This window comes from Cetorhinus maximus, chromosome 17, assembly GCF_964194155.1.
Source record: "Cetorhinus maximus chromosome 17, sCetMax3.hap1.1, whole genome shotgun sequence".
Lineage (NCBI taxonomy): Eukaryota > Metazoa > Chordata > Chondrichthyes > Lamniformes > Cetorhinidae > Cetorhinus > Cetorhinus maximus.
The window spans coordinates 13,568,510-13,582,896 of record NC_135895.1 but is presented as its reverse complement, the minus strand read 5'-3'; the positions used below and the strand labels follow the sequence as shown (position 1 = coordinate 13,582,896).

Below are 14,387 nucleotides of genomic sequence, written 5' to 3'. Positions count from 1 at the left end.
AAAATTCTAGAGTCCATTCTAAAAGATTTAATAGCTGAGCACTTGGAAAACAGTGGCAGAATCGGACAGAGTCAGCATGGATTTACAAAAGGGAAATCATGCTTGACAAATCTACTGGAATTTTTTGAGAATGTAACTAGTAGAGTTGATGAGGGGGAGCCAGTGGATGTGGTTTATTTGGACTTTCAGAAGGCTTTCGACAAAGTCCCACATAAGAGATTAGCATGTAAAATTAAAGCACATGGGATTGGGGGTAGTATATTGGATGGATAGAAAACTGGTTGGCAGACAGGAAACAAAGAGTAGGAATAAATGGGTCTTTTTCCGAATGGCAGGCAGTGACTAGTGGGGTACCGCAGGGATCGGTGCTGGGACCCCAGCTATTCACAATATATATTAATGATTTAGATGAGGGAGCTAAATGTAATATCTCCAAATTTGCAGATGACACAAAGCTGGGTGGGAGGGTGAGCTGTGAGGAGGGTGCAGAGATGCTTCAGGGTGATTTGGACAAGCTGAGTGAGTGGCCAAATGCATGGCAGATGCAATATAATGTGGATAAATGTGAGGTTATCCACTTTGGAAGCAAAAACAGGAAGGCAGATTATTACCTGAATGGCTATAAATTGAGAGAGGGGAATGTGCAACCAGACCTGGGTGTCCTCGTACACCAGTCGCTGAAGGTAAGCATGCAGGTGCAGCAGGCGGTAAAGAAGGCAAATGGTATGTTGGCCTTCATAGCCAGAGGATTCGAGTACAGGAACAGGGATGCCTTGCTGCAATTATACAGTGCCTTGGTGAGACCACACCTGGAATATTGTGTGCAGTTTTGAGCTCCTTATCTGAGGAAGGATGTTCTTGCTATAGAGGGAGTGCAGCGAAGGTTCATCAGACTGATTCTTGGGATGGCGGGACTGACATATGAGGAGAGATTGAGTCGGTTAGGATTATATTCACTTGAGTTCAGAAGAAAGAGGGGGGATCTCATTGAAACCTATAAAATTCTAACAGGACTAGACAGGGTAGATGCAGGAAGGATGTTCCCGATGGCTGGGGGAGTTCCAGAACCAGGGGTCACAGTCTGAGGATACGGGGTAGACCATTTAGGACTGAGATGAGGAGAAATTTCTACACCCAGACAGTGGTGAGCCTGTGGAATTCGCTACCACAGAAAGTAGTTGAGGCCAAAACATTGTATGTTTTCAAGAAGGAGTTAGATATAGCTCTTGGGGTGAAAGGGATCAAAGGATACGGGGAGAAAGCGGGAGCAGGCTATTGAGTTGGATGATCAGCCATGATCATAATGAATGGTGGAGCAGGTTAAAAGGGCCGAATGGCCTACTCCTGCTCCTATTTTCTATGTTTCTATGGCTGAACCCGGCCTAAATTACATCTGGAATCTGCTTGCAACCCTGGCTGCTGGACATAATATACCTGTCCTTATAGAACAATGAATCCTTTGGTAAACTGCCAGCAGTCCCAGGGAAAATCCATTTGTAATATATTAAATATTCTGCACTTCAATTGTCACATTTTGAAAGTGTCCACACAGCAATAAGATATGGTTTTGGATTCACTCAGATTGCCTTTAAAGTAAATTAAAAAATATATACTTCATTATCCACCTACTTCAGTGTGTGTCACTTTCAAAATTACATCATATCCTCCATCTTAGTATAAGCAGCTTCACAGTAGTTCCATCCCTATTGTCTCAGTTTCAATGATCTGGAAAATCTAATCCATGTCATAAAACCTTACCATGCTATTAGACTTCACCTTGTTGATATATCTGTGCAATTAATAAGGCTTAAGTTGTCAAATTGTACAGTACATAAGCTTAATGATGGAAAACCTTAATGTGTATGCATTATTGGAATGTTGTTAAGAAGTCTTTAAGTGCCAAAATACTGTAATGTTGCTATAAGAAAGAACATATGGAGTGAGAGCTGGGGCACATTTGTACATTTGGGCTCCAATGAGTCTAGCATTAGCAGTAAACAGAAGCCAAAACTAGGATGCTGATTGGCTAGAAGGATGGCCTGAGGGCTAGAATAATACATAAGAGGCACACATTAAGGTTAGTTTTTTGTAGAGAAGCCAGAAACACTCTTCCTGTTGGTCAAGAATTGCAAATATTTGGCTAGAAGTTGGTTGTGTTGACACAGATGCACAGACTTGGGCTGAATGTTGCAAAAGCTAACTGCAAAAAGGGTGTAAAAATAGGACATTTGCCAGGGGTCTTTGCGCTTGCCAGGGGACAGCATTTATCAGAGGACACTTACTAAGAGGGCTTTTGCCAGGAAAGAAAGTTAACAGTTAGTATTGGGCAATTACTTAGAAGTTAGCACTTGCATAGGACATTGTCAGTCAACAGGTAATTGTCATAGGTTGTCGTAAGAATCCAGAAGTGACAAACGTAAATGTCACAGGTTTGGAGTTTGCCATAAGAATTTCGGATCAGTATTAGAATGCATTATTAGGGCTAAAGTAATTGCCTTAAGAAAAAGTGACCCATTTTTGTCAAGACAGAGAGAGAGGGAAAAGCTCTAAGCAAGTAGGTGTGAAATGTGCAGCTCCATGAGTTAAAGTAGACTGGGAAATTAGATCTGAAGTCTTAAAGCAGCAAAGGGGTTTTGCATGCATGTTAGAGTTAGGTTGACAAGATTAAAACCTTGAGGAACATCGTGAGTCAAGGGACCAGGTTTAAGGAACCAAGAAGAAAAGACCCCTGCAGTCCTGGGATCCACTGGAAATACAGTGCATCCTGCTCTGCCTTGACTAGTGGAATGTTAAGTATTAATCTTTCTAATAAACCTTGTTAGATTGCATTATAAATTAATGACTGTCTTTTATTTGCCAATAAGGTTATTACCTGGCAAGAATTTTCATAATCTGGTGTTTAGTATAGAGTCCAAATCCCAACAACACATTCTTTGGAATACATTTTATGCAATGATAGCTAAAATTGGATATATTCACATTTCAGATACTTAGAATATAAGTAAATGCTCTATTTCACAGGGTCACATTATGTATTGTACCTGTGCCATTATCGTAAAGGTCCTGTTCAACTGGAGGACCAGTGGGACGTTCAATAATGGCTGTCACTTTTGCAAACATGACCGGTGAAAATCCCTGACTGACTTCTGCATAGATTATCCTTGCACCGAGTGAATTCTTTTCGCTAATGTGCACATTGACTGTTATTGGTGGAACATTCACATCTGCTGCTCGGGATGTCACTGTGATAGTTATAACCTGTTCAGTTCCAGGATTCAGGATACTGTACATCCACGGTCCTGTCTGGGAAACAAATATTCATTGATAATTGTAGGAGAGATAGCAGTTCCCTCAATTCATCTTTGGAATATCCGGTAAAATTTATTGTCCGTCTCTAGATGTCCTTAAGGTGATAGTGAGCTACCTTCTTGAACCGCTGCAGTTCATGTAGTGAAGGTACACCCATAGTGCTGCTAGCTGGAGAGTTCCAGGATTATGACCCAATGGAGGAATGATGATACATTGCCAAGCCAGAATGGTGTGCGGCTTGGAAGGGAATTTGCAGCTGAAGGTATTCCTGCTGCCCTAGTCATTCTAAGCAGTGGAGCTCTTGGGTTAGGGAGGAGGTGTTCCTGTGGCCTGGGTGAGTTGTTCTAAGTGTATCCTGAAGTTGTTCAATCCAGTACAGGAAAGTCCCAAATTCAATTTCTGGATTGTACCAAAAGAGTCAATATGAGCCAAGGCAGTGGTAGAGACTTTACATATGGCCTCAGTGTCACTTTTTGGGAAAGCAAAAAATGGCCAGGGCACCTGCTTGTGATCAACACTAAGTTAGGTGGCACAGTGAATAGTGCAGATGGGAGTGGAAAGTAGCAAAGGGTCATTGATAGATAAAGTGAGTGGAACAAAACTGTGACAGATGGAGTTCAACGTGGGGAAGTGTGTGGTCATCCGCATTGTACCCAAGGAAGTTAGATCAGAGTATTTGTGAGAAGCTGGGAACTGCAGGTCCATCCAGAGAAATCACAACAAACTAGTGGATAGCTACAAGTAATAATTTAATGAAATGGTAGCCTTCATCTCAAGGGGGCTGTACAATGGAGTGGATGCTATGCTAGAGTTGTATAAAGCTCTGGGTAGACCACATCTAGAGCACTTTGTTCAGTTCTGGGCATCGCGCATTATCGAGGATATAATGGTGTTACAGCACAGATTCTCTGTAATGTTTCTGTAGCTAGGGATTTAATTATGAAGAAAGGTTATATGGATTAAGGCAGTATTCTCTTGAGTATAGAAGATTAGGGGTGATCTAATTGGGTCATTTAAGACAATTAAAGGATTTGATAGGGTGGATAAACCATTTCCTCCACTGGGGGTGTCCAGAACAAGGTGGCATAACCTTAAAACGAGAGGTCAGTCATAAAGGGGGAAAGCCAGGAAGCACATTCTCACACAAGGCATAACTGAAATCTGGAATTCTCTGAGACTAGGAGTCAAAGAAAAATGTCAAAACTCAGATTGATCAATTATAGAAAGGCAAGGATTTTAAGGGGTATGGAAGCAAACTGAGTAAATGGAATTAAGATAAAGATCAACTTCTAATTAAATGGCAGAACAAGTTTAAGGGGCTGACTGTCCTGGTCTTTCTAATATGCTATCCAGGCACCATTGCTCGAAAAATAAAAGCAAAATACTGCAGTTGCTGGAAATCTGAAACAAAAACAGAAAATGCTGGAAAAACTCAGCAGGTCTAGCAGCATCTGGGGAGAGAGAAACAAGATAATTTTTCAAGTCTCCGCTTCTCTTCAGCTCTGAAGAAGGGTCATACGGACTCAAAACAATAATTCTGTATCTCCCTCCACAGATGCTACTAGGCCTGCTGAGTTTTTCCAACATTTTCTACCCATTGCTAGAAATGTGTGTGTGTGTATGTGTATGTGTGTGAAAGTCAGGTGGACTCAGGATTGGACTCAACTGTGATGCCTCCATGGGTTAAGTCCCAAGGCTGTCATACAGATCGAGTGAACATTTCCCAATGCCCAGCTTCCTCACCAGTTCATGGAAGCTGTACCATAAAGAAGTCATACATTTCACACTGTGGGAATAGCCAGGGAAACAATCCATTGGCTTCATTCCGTTTACACGGTGTACACAACCAGCCAATGACAGACAGCACATGAAAGACCGTTACATACAATGGCAGCTTGTCTGAATAGCAGCAAGCAAGCTGCACTTAGACTAGCGGTGGGCTGCATGCGGCCTGTCAGGGTTCTGAGTGCGGCCCGCGAGACATTTTGTTGACGGTTGCCCGTGCGCAGAGGTGCCAGATTCCGCTGGTTTCCGTCTGTGTAGTTTTTTTCCTACCGGTTTTTACTAAAGTGATGCACACGCAAAGCAAGGGCACCGTGAAGTAAGGTGCGTGTTGATTGCACACAACAGTGACTGTGAGAGCCGTGCACTCACTCTGCGTCCAATCAAAGCGAGCGGACTTTTTCTGCTATGGGACACATCAAGTGCAAGAAGTGCAACAGATTAACGGATGGAAACCTCAGCGCCGAATTGTGAAGCATCTGCACATCCCCAAGTCCTAATCTAAGAAAGCTTGTGGAGGACAGATCCAATCAGAAGCCGCACTGAGTATGATGTAAGTAGGTTAGCCTAAATATTTCCTTTGTTTTTATCATTTGAAGTTGATGACAGTTCTATTCATATATGAATGAATAAGCATTTTCTATGACTCGTTAGGAAATATTTGGCGTGTATTAAATGTATTTAATCTTATTCATGGGGTCATGGTTAGTGCACATGAGATGAAGGAGAGCCATTCAGGTGGCCCACTCACTAGTCGGAGTTGCTCATCACTGACTTAGATAATGCTACCAGGAGAAAAGATTAGTTTGAGAGGGAATACACTGCAGAACATAAAGAATTAAAGGATGCATTTTGATCCATACCTGTGCGGTGCCAGGAATGTTGAGACGGGCTGTATGTACAGTTTTATCTATCCCAAAGTCACCACTGTCGTACACCTTTCCATTGGGGTCATGTACAAACACGTCTGGTGTCTGCGTCTCCCATGTAACCACGAAAAATGTGTTGTTCCCAACAGTCTTATCGATAAAAATTGTGTTATTCAACCAACTGTCATCATCAATCCTTGTTCCAGAACTTTCAAGCTAGGGTCAAACAAATAGATTATTATATTTTACTGTTAAGTTAGCACAGGAATGATTGGAAAGTTATTATCTGAGGGGAATCCAACCTGAATTGATTGTTGACTAATGTCACCATTTCCTGATACTAATCCAGTGAAGGCATCGATCAATCCACTTGCATCCACATTATCAGTGGCTGCAAACTGTGAACCCCCTGAAGAATGGAGAGGGAAAAATATATCATAAACACCGATAAAGAAAGAAAGAGTCATAAGGGATTTCTGCAATGTCTGCCCAATGAAACACAGTTGACAATAAAACTATTAAAAAAGGTTAGACCAGATTTTAACCCAGCCTGTTCAGCATGAGCAAAATGTATGGGGGTGAGTGGGCAGTGGTTAAAATGGCAGTGCTACCCACTGTGTTCACATTGCCTGCAATAATATCAGGAAGCTTGGAGACTCAAGTGTGACAGATCAGAAATATGGACACGTATACTGCTTTCATTGTAATATTATTCAATCTTGTGCGATGTTGCTGCGATTTCTTTCTTGCTAGCTGTGTTTATGGCTAAAACTGGGCAGCACCAGGACCAAAAGCAGGAAAACAGCCCCACTAACCTCCCATCGACATCTACCCAGTAATTGAAATGCAATCACTTTGTCCGCTATTTGTAGTTGAGCTGCTGGGCAATTTATTTTAAACCTCTTAATGCTTCCACCACAATGAAAGGAGGAAGAACTTGCAACAAAGACATGGGTTGTTGTCATGTTGGTCACCCGAGGCATAATGAGTGCTTGTTACCTGTCATCTTTGAAAGCTGTTCCAGTTCTACAGCTGCACTTGGTCCTAACGCTATAGTGTGGATAACTGAACCACTTTGTCCCACCTCTGCGAAGCAACTGCTTATTCCACCGTCCTCCCCGTCAGTCAGTAAAATGATTTCATCACCGTCTGTAGCACCATCATCACCACGAAGCACCTACAAAGCAATAAATTATTGTCAATGTGGAAAAAACATAATAACTAAAAATAATGGGGAGAATTAAAATAATTAAAAATAATGGGAGCGGGTGCGGGTGGATGCGGACCTGATCACTGCCTGCGATCGGGTCTGCGCCGCCATTTTACGTGTGTGGGCCAATTAGGCCCGCCCAACGTACTTTGTGCATAGCGGGAGTGGGCGGGCGGCTGTGAGTGCACTCAGCCTGCTAGGTCCAATGGCGACCCGGCGGCCTGTATAAAGGAAGGCCTCGCAGCCTTGGAAAGGCTGCTTGCAATGGCTGGCTGAAGGGCTCTGCAGAGGGGCAATGTTGGTGACGCAAGTGGTAGGCCATCGGGGCAGTCCAGGCCGGAGGGTAGGCCATCGGGGCAAGCCAGACGGAAGGTTAGGCCATCGGGGCAGGTCAGGCCGGAGGGTAGGCCATCGGGGCAGGCCAGGCCAGAGGGTAGGCCATCGGGGCAGGCCAGGCCGGAGGGTAGGCCATCGGGGCAGGCCAGACGGAAGGTTAGGCCATCAGGGCAGGTCAGGCTGGAGGGTAGGCCATTGGGGCAGGCCAAGCAGGAGGGTAGGCCATTGGGGCAGGCCAGACAGAAGGGTAGGACATCGGGACAGGCCAGACGGAAGGGTAGGCCATCGGGGCAGGCCAGACAGAAGGGTAGGCCATCAGGGCAGGCCAGGCAGGAAGGTAGGCCATCGGGGCAGGCCAGGCAGGAGGGCAGGCCATCGGGGCAGGCCAGACAGAAGGGTAGGCCATCGGGGCAGGCCAGACAGAAGGGTAGGCCATTGGGGCAGGCCAGACAGAAGGGTAGGCCATTGGGGCAGTCCAGGCCAGAGGGTAGGCCATTGGGGCAGGCCAGACAGGAGGGTAGGACATCGGGGCAGGTCAGGCTGGAGTGTAGGCCAGTGGGGCAGCATGCCCCTCGTTTTTCAGACGGGTGCCTAGCTGCCCTCCTGGAGGCGGTGGCAGCGCGGTGGGAGTTCCTTCTTCCGAGGGATGGGAGACGGAGGCCCCGCCCACCTGACCAAATGTGCGTGGGAGGAGGTGGCCGAGAGTGTTAGCTCCTATGATGTGGTGCGGTGCACATAGCTCTAGCGTTGCCAAAGGTTCAATGGTCTCCTGTGCTCGGGAAGGGTGAGTACCATGTTGCCTCAAGTCACTTCATGCAGCCGTCACCCCTTCCCCCAAACACCACCTCCCCCCCACACCCCCGCCAACTCTGAGCACAGTAACAGCATTGAATCACTCACGGCATGGATCCCTCGCTGGGTGTGACAGCAGAGATTGCCCATGCCCAGTTCACCCTGAGAGGGTTGAGCTAGGATGTGTTCTGCATCTGCAGCATGTGTGACACTGACACCCAGCGGATAGAATGGGGGTGAAAGTCAAGGGTCTGCACCTGGGCAGAGTGCTGGAACTGGGAAGCCTGTCGAAGTTAGGGTGCTAACATGCTGGGAGTGGAGCTTCCAGTTGGTGGGGCATCAATCCATCTTCTGGTGTTTGCGCTCCATGTGCTTGTGCCTCCTTGCTTAGCAAAGTGGCCCCTTGTGGTGCCACATGTGTAGGAGGCAGCATTTGGGCAATGGGGTTGGGGGGTCAGCCTTGGCTTGTTTGGGTGAGTGTGTGGTAGCTGCGGGGTGATGAAGAACTGGAGTCCTGCAATGCCCCACTCTGGCTGGGTTGGCAGGGATATGATGGGAATTCAGGTGCAGGCTGGACTAAACAATGCTCCTCTCTCCTTTTGAGGAAAAGACTGCGCACAATGCCTCTGAACGAATGTAGACTGGCAGAGGGCAGGCCCAGTTGGCCATCCTTACAGCTTTCGAGCAGCAGGCCATGGACCTTGAGAGGCGCAATGCCCCCGTTCCACCGGTGGCGGTGAGGCTGGGGTGCCACGGGGAGGTATGTTTGGCGAGCACTCAAGTCACCATGTGTGTCACAGAAGCCATGGCACTGCTGAATGCTCTGTGATTGACGTTAGCAACATGGGTTTACCCTTGATTATGGAAGGATGAGCGCATAATGATCTGGGGGAGCGGCATGCAAGTGGACATTGTCTGTACTGTAACGAATCAAATGTCATTTTTCTTCCTTTCAGCATCACCGGAGCAGGGCCGGGAGGAGGAGGCAGAGGGCCCATCTCTCACCCCTGAAGCCCCTGAGCAAATGCACTCACCAGCATCACACCATCTCAGCCAGGCAGGCACCAGCGCCGATACTAGCACCTCGGTGGGAATTAGATCTTCGTCTAGCATCCCGGGGCACAGCGGTGAGGGCACTTCACACTCACTTGAGGTGCAGACAGAGACAGAAAGTGCCCAGGGTGCCGGCAGTCGGAGGACTGCTGGGGACCAGGTACATGCTCGGTCGGTGGCTGATGATGTGTCTCTGGAGTTGTCCGTGAGGCAGCAGATGCTTGAAGTGCAGCAGGGTATGCGGGACGATCTGGCAGAGATATATGAGGCTATGCGTGGCATGGTGCCCATGCTGGAGGAGCCCACGCGGAGCATCACTGATGCAATGAGCCTCATGGCTGAGCACCATGCTTCCTCCATGGAGAGTGTGGCGACTCTCATAGAGAGGCACCTGCAGGAGAACAATTAGGTCCTCCTGGTTTGCGCTCGGACCAGCAAGCCCTCATAGTGGCATTGGCCACAGCTGGTCAGTGCTAGTGTGGGAGGTGGTCTGGGCACCAAGCTCGGTGCCCGTCCATCTGCGGTGAGCAGGGAGGTCCGAAGCAACCTCATGTCAGTGCAGCGACTGCCTGTCGTCTCCACGGGGGTTCTCTCAGGGTGCTCCGGATGAGGGCAGCAGCTTCTCCGCCCCCCTGTCAGTGACCGTGGAATCTGATGAGGCTGTGGCGACTGGGGAGATGCCAGGTGTGAAGCTGGCCACTCCCTCCCAGGCGGGGCCATCAAATGCTCCGTGGGCCAGAGGACGGCCGCTAAGGTCATCGAGGCCAACAGGACAGCAGAGTGAGCAGGCTGTCTCAGATGTCAGTGCCAGCGAGGGGACATCTCCGAGACGTAGCACTCATAAGCGTAAACTTAAGGCACCTTAGGCACATCATGGGTTTCTCACTGGTGCTTTAACTTTGGCCCATGGTACTTAGTCGGTTCAGGCAGAATATTGCCCTTGATGGGCGGGCGGACCCCACCGGCTCGGCAGCAGGCAGCCCATCGCCGCTGTCGAAACAGGCCCCACCGCCATTTTGAGTGGGCGGGCCAATTAAGGCCCCACCCAGCGGCCTGGCCGACGGGAAGCGCTTTGTGCTTTCTGTGCAGGGGTGGGGGAGGGATTGTCAGAGTGCGCTCTTTCACGCATGCGCACATCTCCCTGAGGCTAAGTGCTGTCTCAGGGAAAGCGCTGAAAAGTTTATAAATTTCAAAAATAGAAAAATAAAAAAATTATTAGCGTGTCACACGAGATGGGACATGTTAGTAAATATCACAGAAACTTTATGAAAAATTTTTAAAACAGATGTGAAACCTCATCCCGCCAGTGGATGAGGTTTCATGTTTTTTCAGAAGCCCGCTGGGGCTCCTGGCCTGCCCGCCAGCCTAAATGTTGGACGGGCCGGGCCTTTAATTGGTTTAACTATCCTGTCAATGGCCTCAATTGGCCACTGACAGGTCGGTGGGCAGACAGCTGATCGCTGCCTTCCCGAATATTTAAATGGGGCGGGATGATGTCGGGGGTTCTGCCCAACATCATCCCGCGTCATTATCGCGTCGGCGAGCAGGCCCCGCCCCCTCTCACCGATGGGGAAATTCTGCCCGAAGACTTGGTGTGACGTCCAACACCGTTTCTGTTTTGCTTTGTGAATTTACTTTTGTTTACTCAATAAATTCTGACATGTTGCCATGCCTCAGGGTGATTCCTTACTTCTGCATGTGTACAGGAAGCCATGAGTGAGTTGTTTGACATTGAGCTTTATTGACAAGGGCCTTAGTTAACGTTATTATCCAGTCCGATTTAGCACTCAAGTATCGAATGTGGAGCCTGCAGCCCTGGCGTGTGTTGAAGGTCCATCTGTGGCGGGCTAGCTGAAGATTTCTTAGATTAAAGCCTCCCAGGTGTCCCTGCCTCCCTGGACTATGCCCGTGTTAATGTCTACCTCCTCAGCGTTCTCCTGTGCGTGCTCATCCTCGGACTCACTGCTGGACTCATTGTGTGCATCCGGAGTACATCTTCCTCGTCCAGTGCATCGCCCCTTTCCAGCGCCAGGTTGTGGAGAGCGCAGCATGCAACCACTATCAGTGACACACCATCTAGGGGGTATTGGAGTGCGCCCCGTGAGCGGTCCAGGCATCGGAAGCGCCTCTTGAGAAGACCAATGGTTCTCTCCACCACAGCCCTTGTGGAGACATGACTCCTATTGTACCGCTGCTCAGCTTCTGTTCTTGGATGGCGGAGAGGTGTCATGAGCCACCTTCTGAGGGGATAGCCCTTGTCACCCAGCAGCCATCCAACCAGTCAGGCTGGAGCACTGAAGTGCCTCGGCACCTGGGAGTGTCTGAGTGTGTAAGCGTGGTGGGAGCTGCCTGGGAACGTTGCACAGACTTGCAGAATCTGCATCCTGTGATCACACACTATCTGCACGTTCATGGAGTGGAAGCCCTTCCTGTTGACGAAGGCACCGGGCTCACCTGCTGGCGCCTTAATGGCCACATGTGTACAGCCTATTGCACCCTGGATGCAGGGGAAGCCAGCAATGGCCGCGAAGCCTCTGGCTCACTGTGTCTGACTGGCATTATCCCAGCGGTAGTGGATGAAAGCCAATGCACGCCTGAATAGAGCGTCTGTCACCTGCTTGATACAAGTGTGGACAGCTGATTGGGAGACTCCGCAGAGATCACCCACTGACCCCTGGAAAGAGTCGGAGGAATAGAAGTAGAGGGCAGCTGTGACCTTTAGAGCCACTGGCAGGGGGTGCCCACCCACACGGTTTGCGGAGATCTCAGGGCCTATCATCTGACTCCCTTGAGAGATGGAGACTCCTTCGGCACTGGGCCTCATACATATTGAGGTAGCTGCTTTGCCACCTGTAAACCCTGGCAGCAGGAAAATGGCATCTTCTGTGGCTCTTTCCGCCTTGCACTTCCTGTTGGCCCTTCACCCCTTGTTCCTGCGCCTCTCCTCCCAAAGGGAGCTCTCCTGGAGGCTGAATGTGTACTCCTGGCCTCCTACCCCTTCTGGCCCTTCCTTCCCCCTCAGAGGAGGTGCCTCCAGTGGAGAGCACGACTCCCATTCCCAGGCTAAGGGAAGGCTTTCTGAAAGCTGCAGGCCCCGGAAATGATTTCTACTGTAGAGTCCTGACCAAGGTTTTTATTCCTGTCCAAGCAGTTAGTATGAGTTTCAAAGTCTTCCTGCTCACTCAGGCAAGTAAAGTCACTTTCACACTTAAATGCCTCAAACATCACATTCACGACCCCACTCACCCCTCTTATCCCGCCTGAGGATGAAGTTTATACAAATGTCTCCTACCCGCCTGCCCGTTGCGCCCGTGCGACATCCTGAAGATCGCACGGGCTGCGAAAAATCGAGATCAATTGCTGCCTCAAGGGCCTTAACTGGCCCGTTAATTGTTGGCGGACGCACATCCGAACTCAAAGCGTGCCTGCCTTCCCGAATATCGCGATGGCACGCGGTGACGTTGGGACGCACGCCCGACATCACCGCGCGTCGTTTTACATGCGGGTCAACGTGTTCTTAAAAGTTCCTTCATCTTTTCAGATCTTACCCGAAACCCAGACTGAACGCCAGCACAGATATTTGTTCCTCCATTAGCTGATGTAGGTAGCAGTCGGACAAGCTGTTTCCTCACATCCTCATCATCAATCACTTTCAAACCTGTCTGAATACTTGCAGCACTGTTAAAAGTGACAACTCCAACTTGTGATTGTACTTCAATGATCTGCAGTAAGAATATCCCGGCTGCTTGTCGGAGCCTGTTAATACGATTCTCCTATTCGACAAAAAGAAAACAATGCAGTATGCAGCACATAGTCATTTATTTTATTTATTTACACATTGTATTAAACAAATAAGATTTATAAAAACTAATTAAAGTTAGGGTTGACTGGAAACTGGCCAACTGGGAGCATCTCAACTGGCCGACTTGGAGCAGCTCAACTGGCCAACTGGGAGCAACTCAACTGGCCAATTGGGAGCATCTCAACTGGCCAACTGGGAGCATCTCAACTGGCCAACTGGGAGCATCTCAACTGGCCAACTGGGAGCATCTCAACTGGCCGACTTGGAGCAGCTCAACTGGCCAACTGGGAGCAGCTCAACTGGTCGACTTGGAGCAGCTCAACTGGCCAACTGGGAGCAGCTCAACTGGCCAACTGGGAGCGTCTCAACTGGCCAACTGGGAGTGTCTCAACTGGCCAACTGGGAGCGTCTCAACTGGCCAACTGGGAGCATCTCAACTGGCCAATTAGGAGTGTCTCAACTGGCCAACTGGGAGCAGCTCAACTGGCCGACTGGGAGCATCTCAACTGGCCAACTGGGAGCGTCTCAACTGGCCAACTGGGAGCGTCTCAACTGGCCAACTGGGAGCATCTCAACTGGCCAACTGGGAGCATCTCAACTGGCCAACTGGGAGTGTCTCAACTGGTCAACTGGGAGCAGCTCAACTGGTCAACTGGGAGCAGCTCAACTGGCCAACTGGGAGCAGCTCAACTGGCCAACTGGCAGCAGCTAAACTGGACCAGTTCCAATTTCCATTGATGAATGTTGATAATTGATTTTTATTCCTGCAAGCAGACTGCTTTGCCCTGGATGGTTTTGAGAGCGTTCCATCACACTCCCGATTTATGTCTTGTCGGGGGTGGAGACGATTTGGGAGTCAGGAGGTGAGCCAGTGTTCACCATACACCAGCTCCTGACCTCCTCTAGCTTGCTGTCTGAAACCACACCACAGCTCGGACTTGTGTCCAAATCAACATTTTCTGTGAAATAAACTTAACGAAAGGCCTTACCGAGCTCATGCTTCCCGATGTATCAAGGACTAAGCAGAGCACACGGTCTTTGGCCTGTAGCAGTGTAAATGTCGGTATCACTGGACCAGTGTGGGGTGGGTGATTGTTTCTGAAATCCTCTGACTTTTTGATCACGTCCCAGGTGCTCCTCTGATTGCACATTTTGTTCTGCATGTTTGGTGCTTCACGATTGTGAGTTTTCTCATCACAGAATTCAACCACCTGGATATTTTAAAAAAGATGCC

The 14,387-nt window shown here is 48.7% G+C and overlaps 1 protein-coding gene across 3 annotated transcripts in view; it reads right to left on the bottom strand.

Annotated features, from left to right (window-relative positions):
- Nucleotides 1–14,387, bottom strand: part of LOC144692184 (calcium-activated chloride channel regulator 1-like) — a 44,343-nt gene that overhangs the window by 10,227 nt on the left and 19,729 nt on the right. For 2 of the 3 annotated variants that reach the window (XM_078560728.1, XM_078560729.1), the window contains exons 6-11: nt 14,143–14,364; nt 12,900–13,124; nt 6,960–7,137; nt 6,263–6,369; nt 5,955–6,176; nt 3,042–3,303 (exon numbers count right to left, since the gene is read on the bottom strand). In XM_078560728.1, the coding sequence (XP_078416854.1) occupies nt 3,042–3,303; nt 5,955–6,176; nt 6,263–6,369; nt 6,960–7,137; nt 12,900–13,124; nt 14,143–14,364 (1,216 nt within the window). The remainder of the gene's footprint in view (nt 1–3,041; nt 3,304–5,954; nt 6,177–6,262; nt 6,370–6,959; nt 7,138–12,899; nt 13,125–14,142; nt 14,365–14,387) is intronic. The other variant, XM_078560730.1, reaches the window with a different exon arrangement.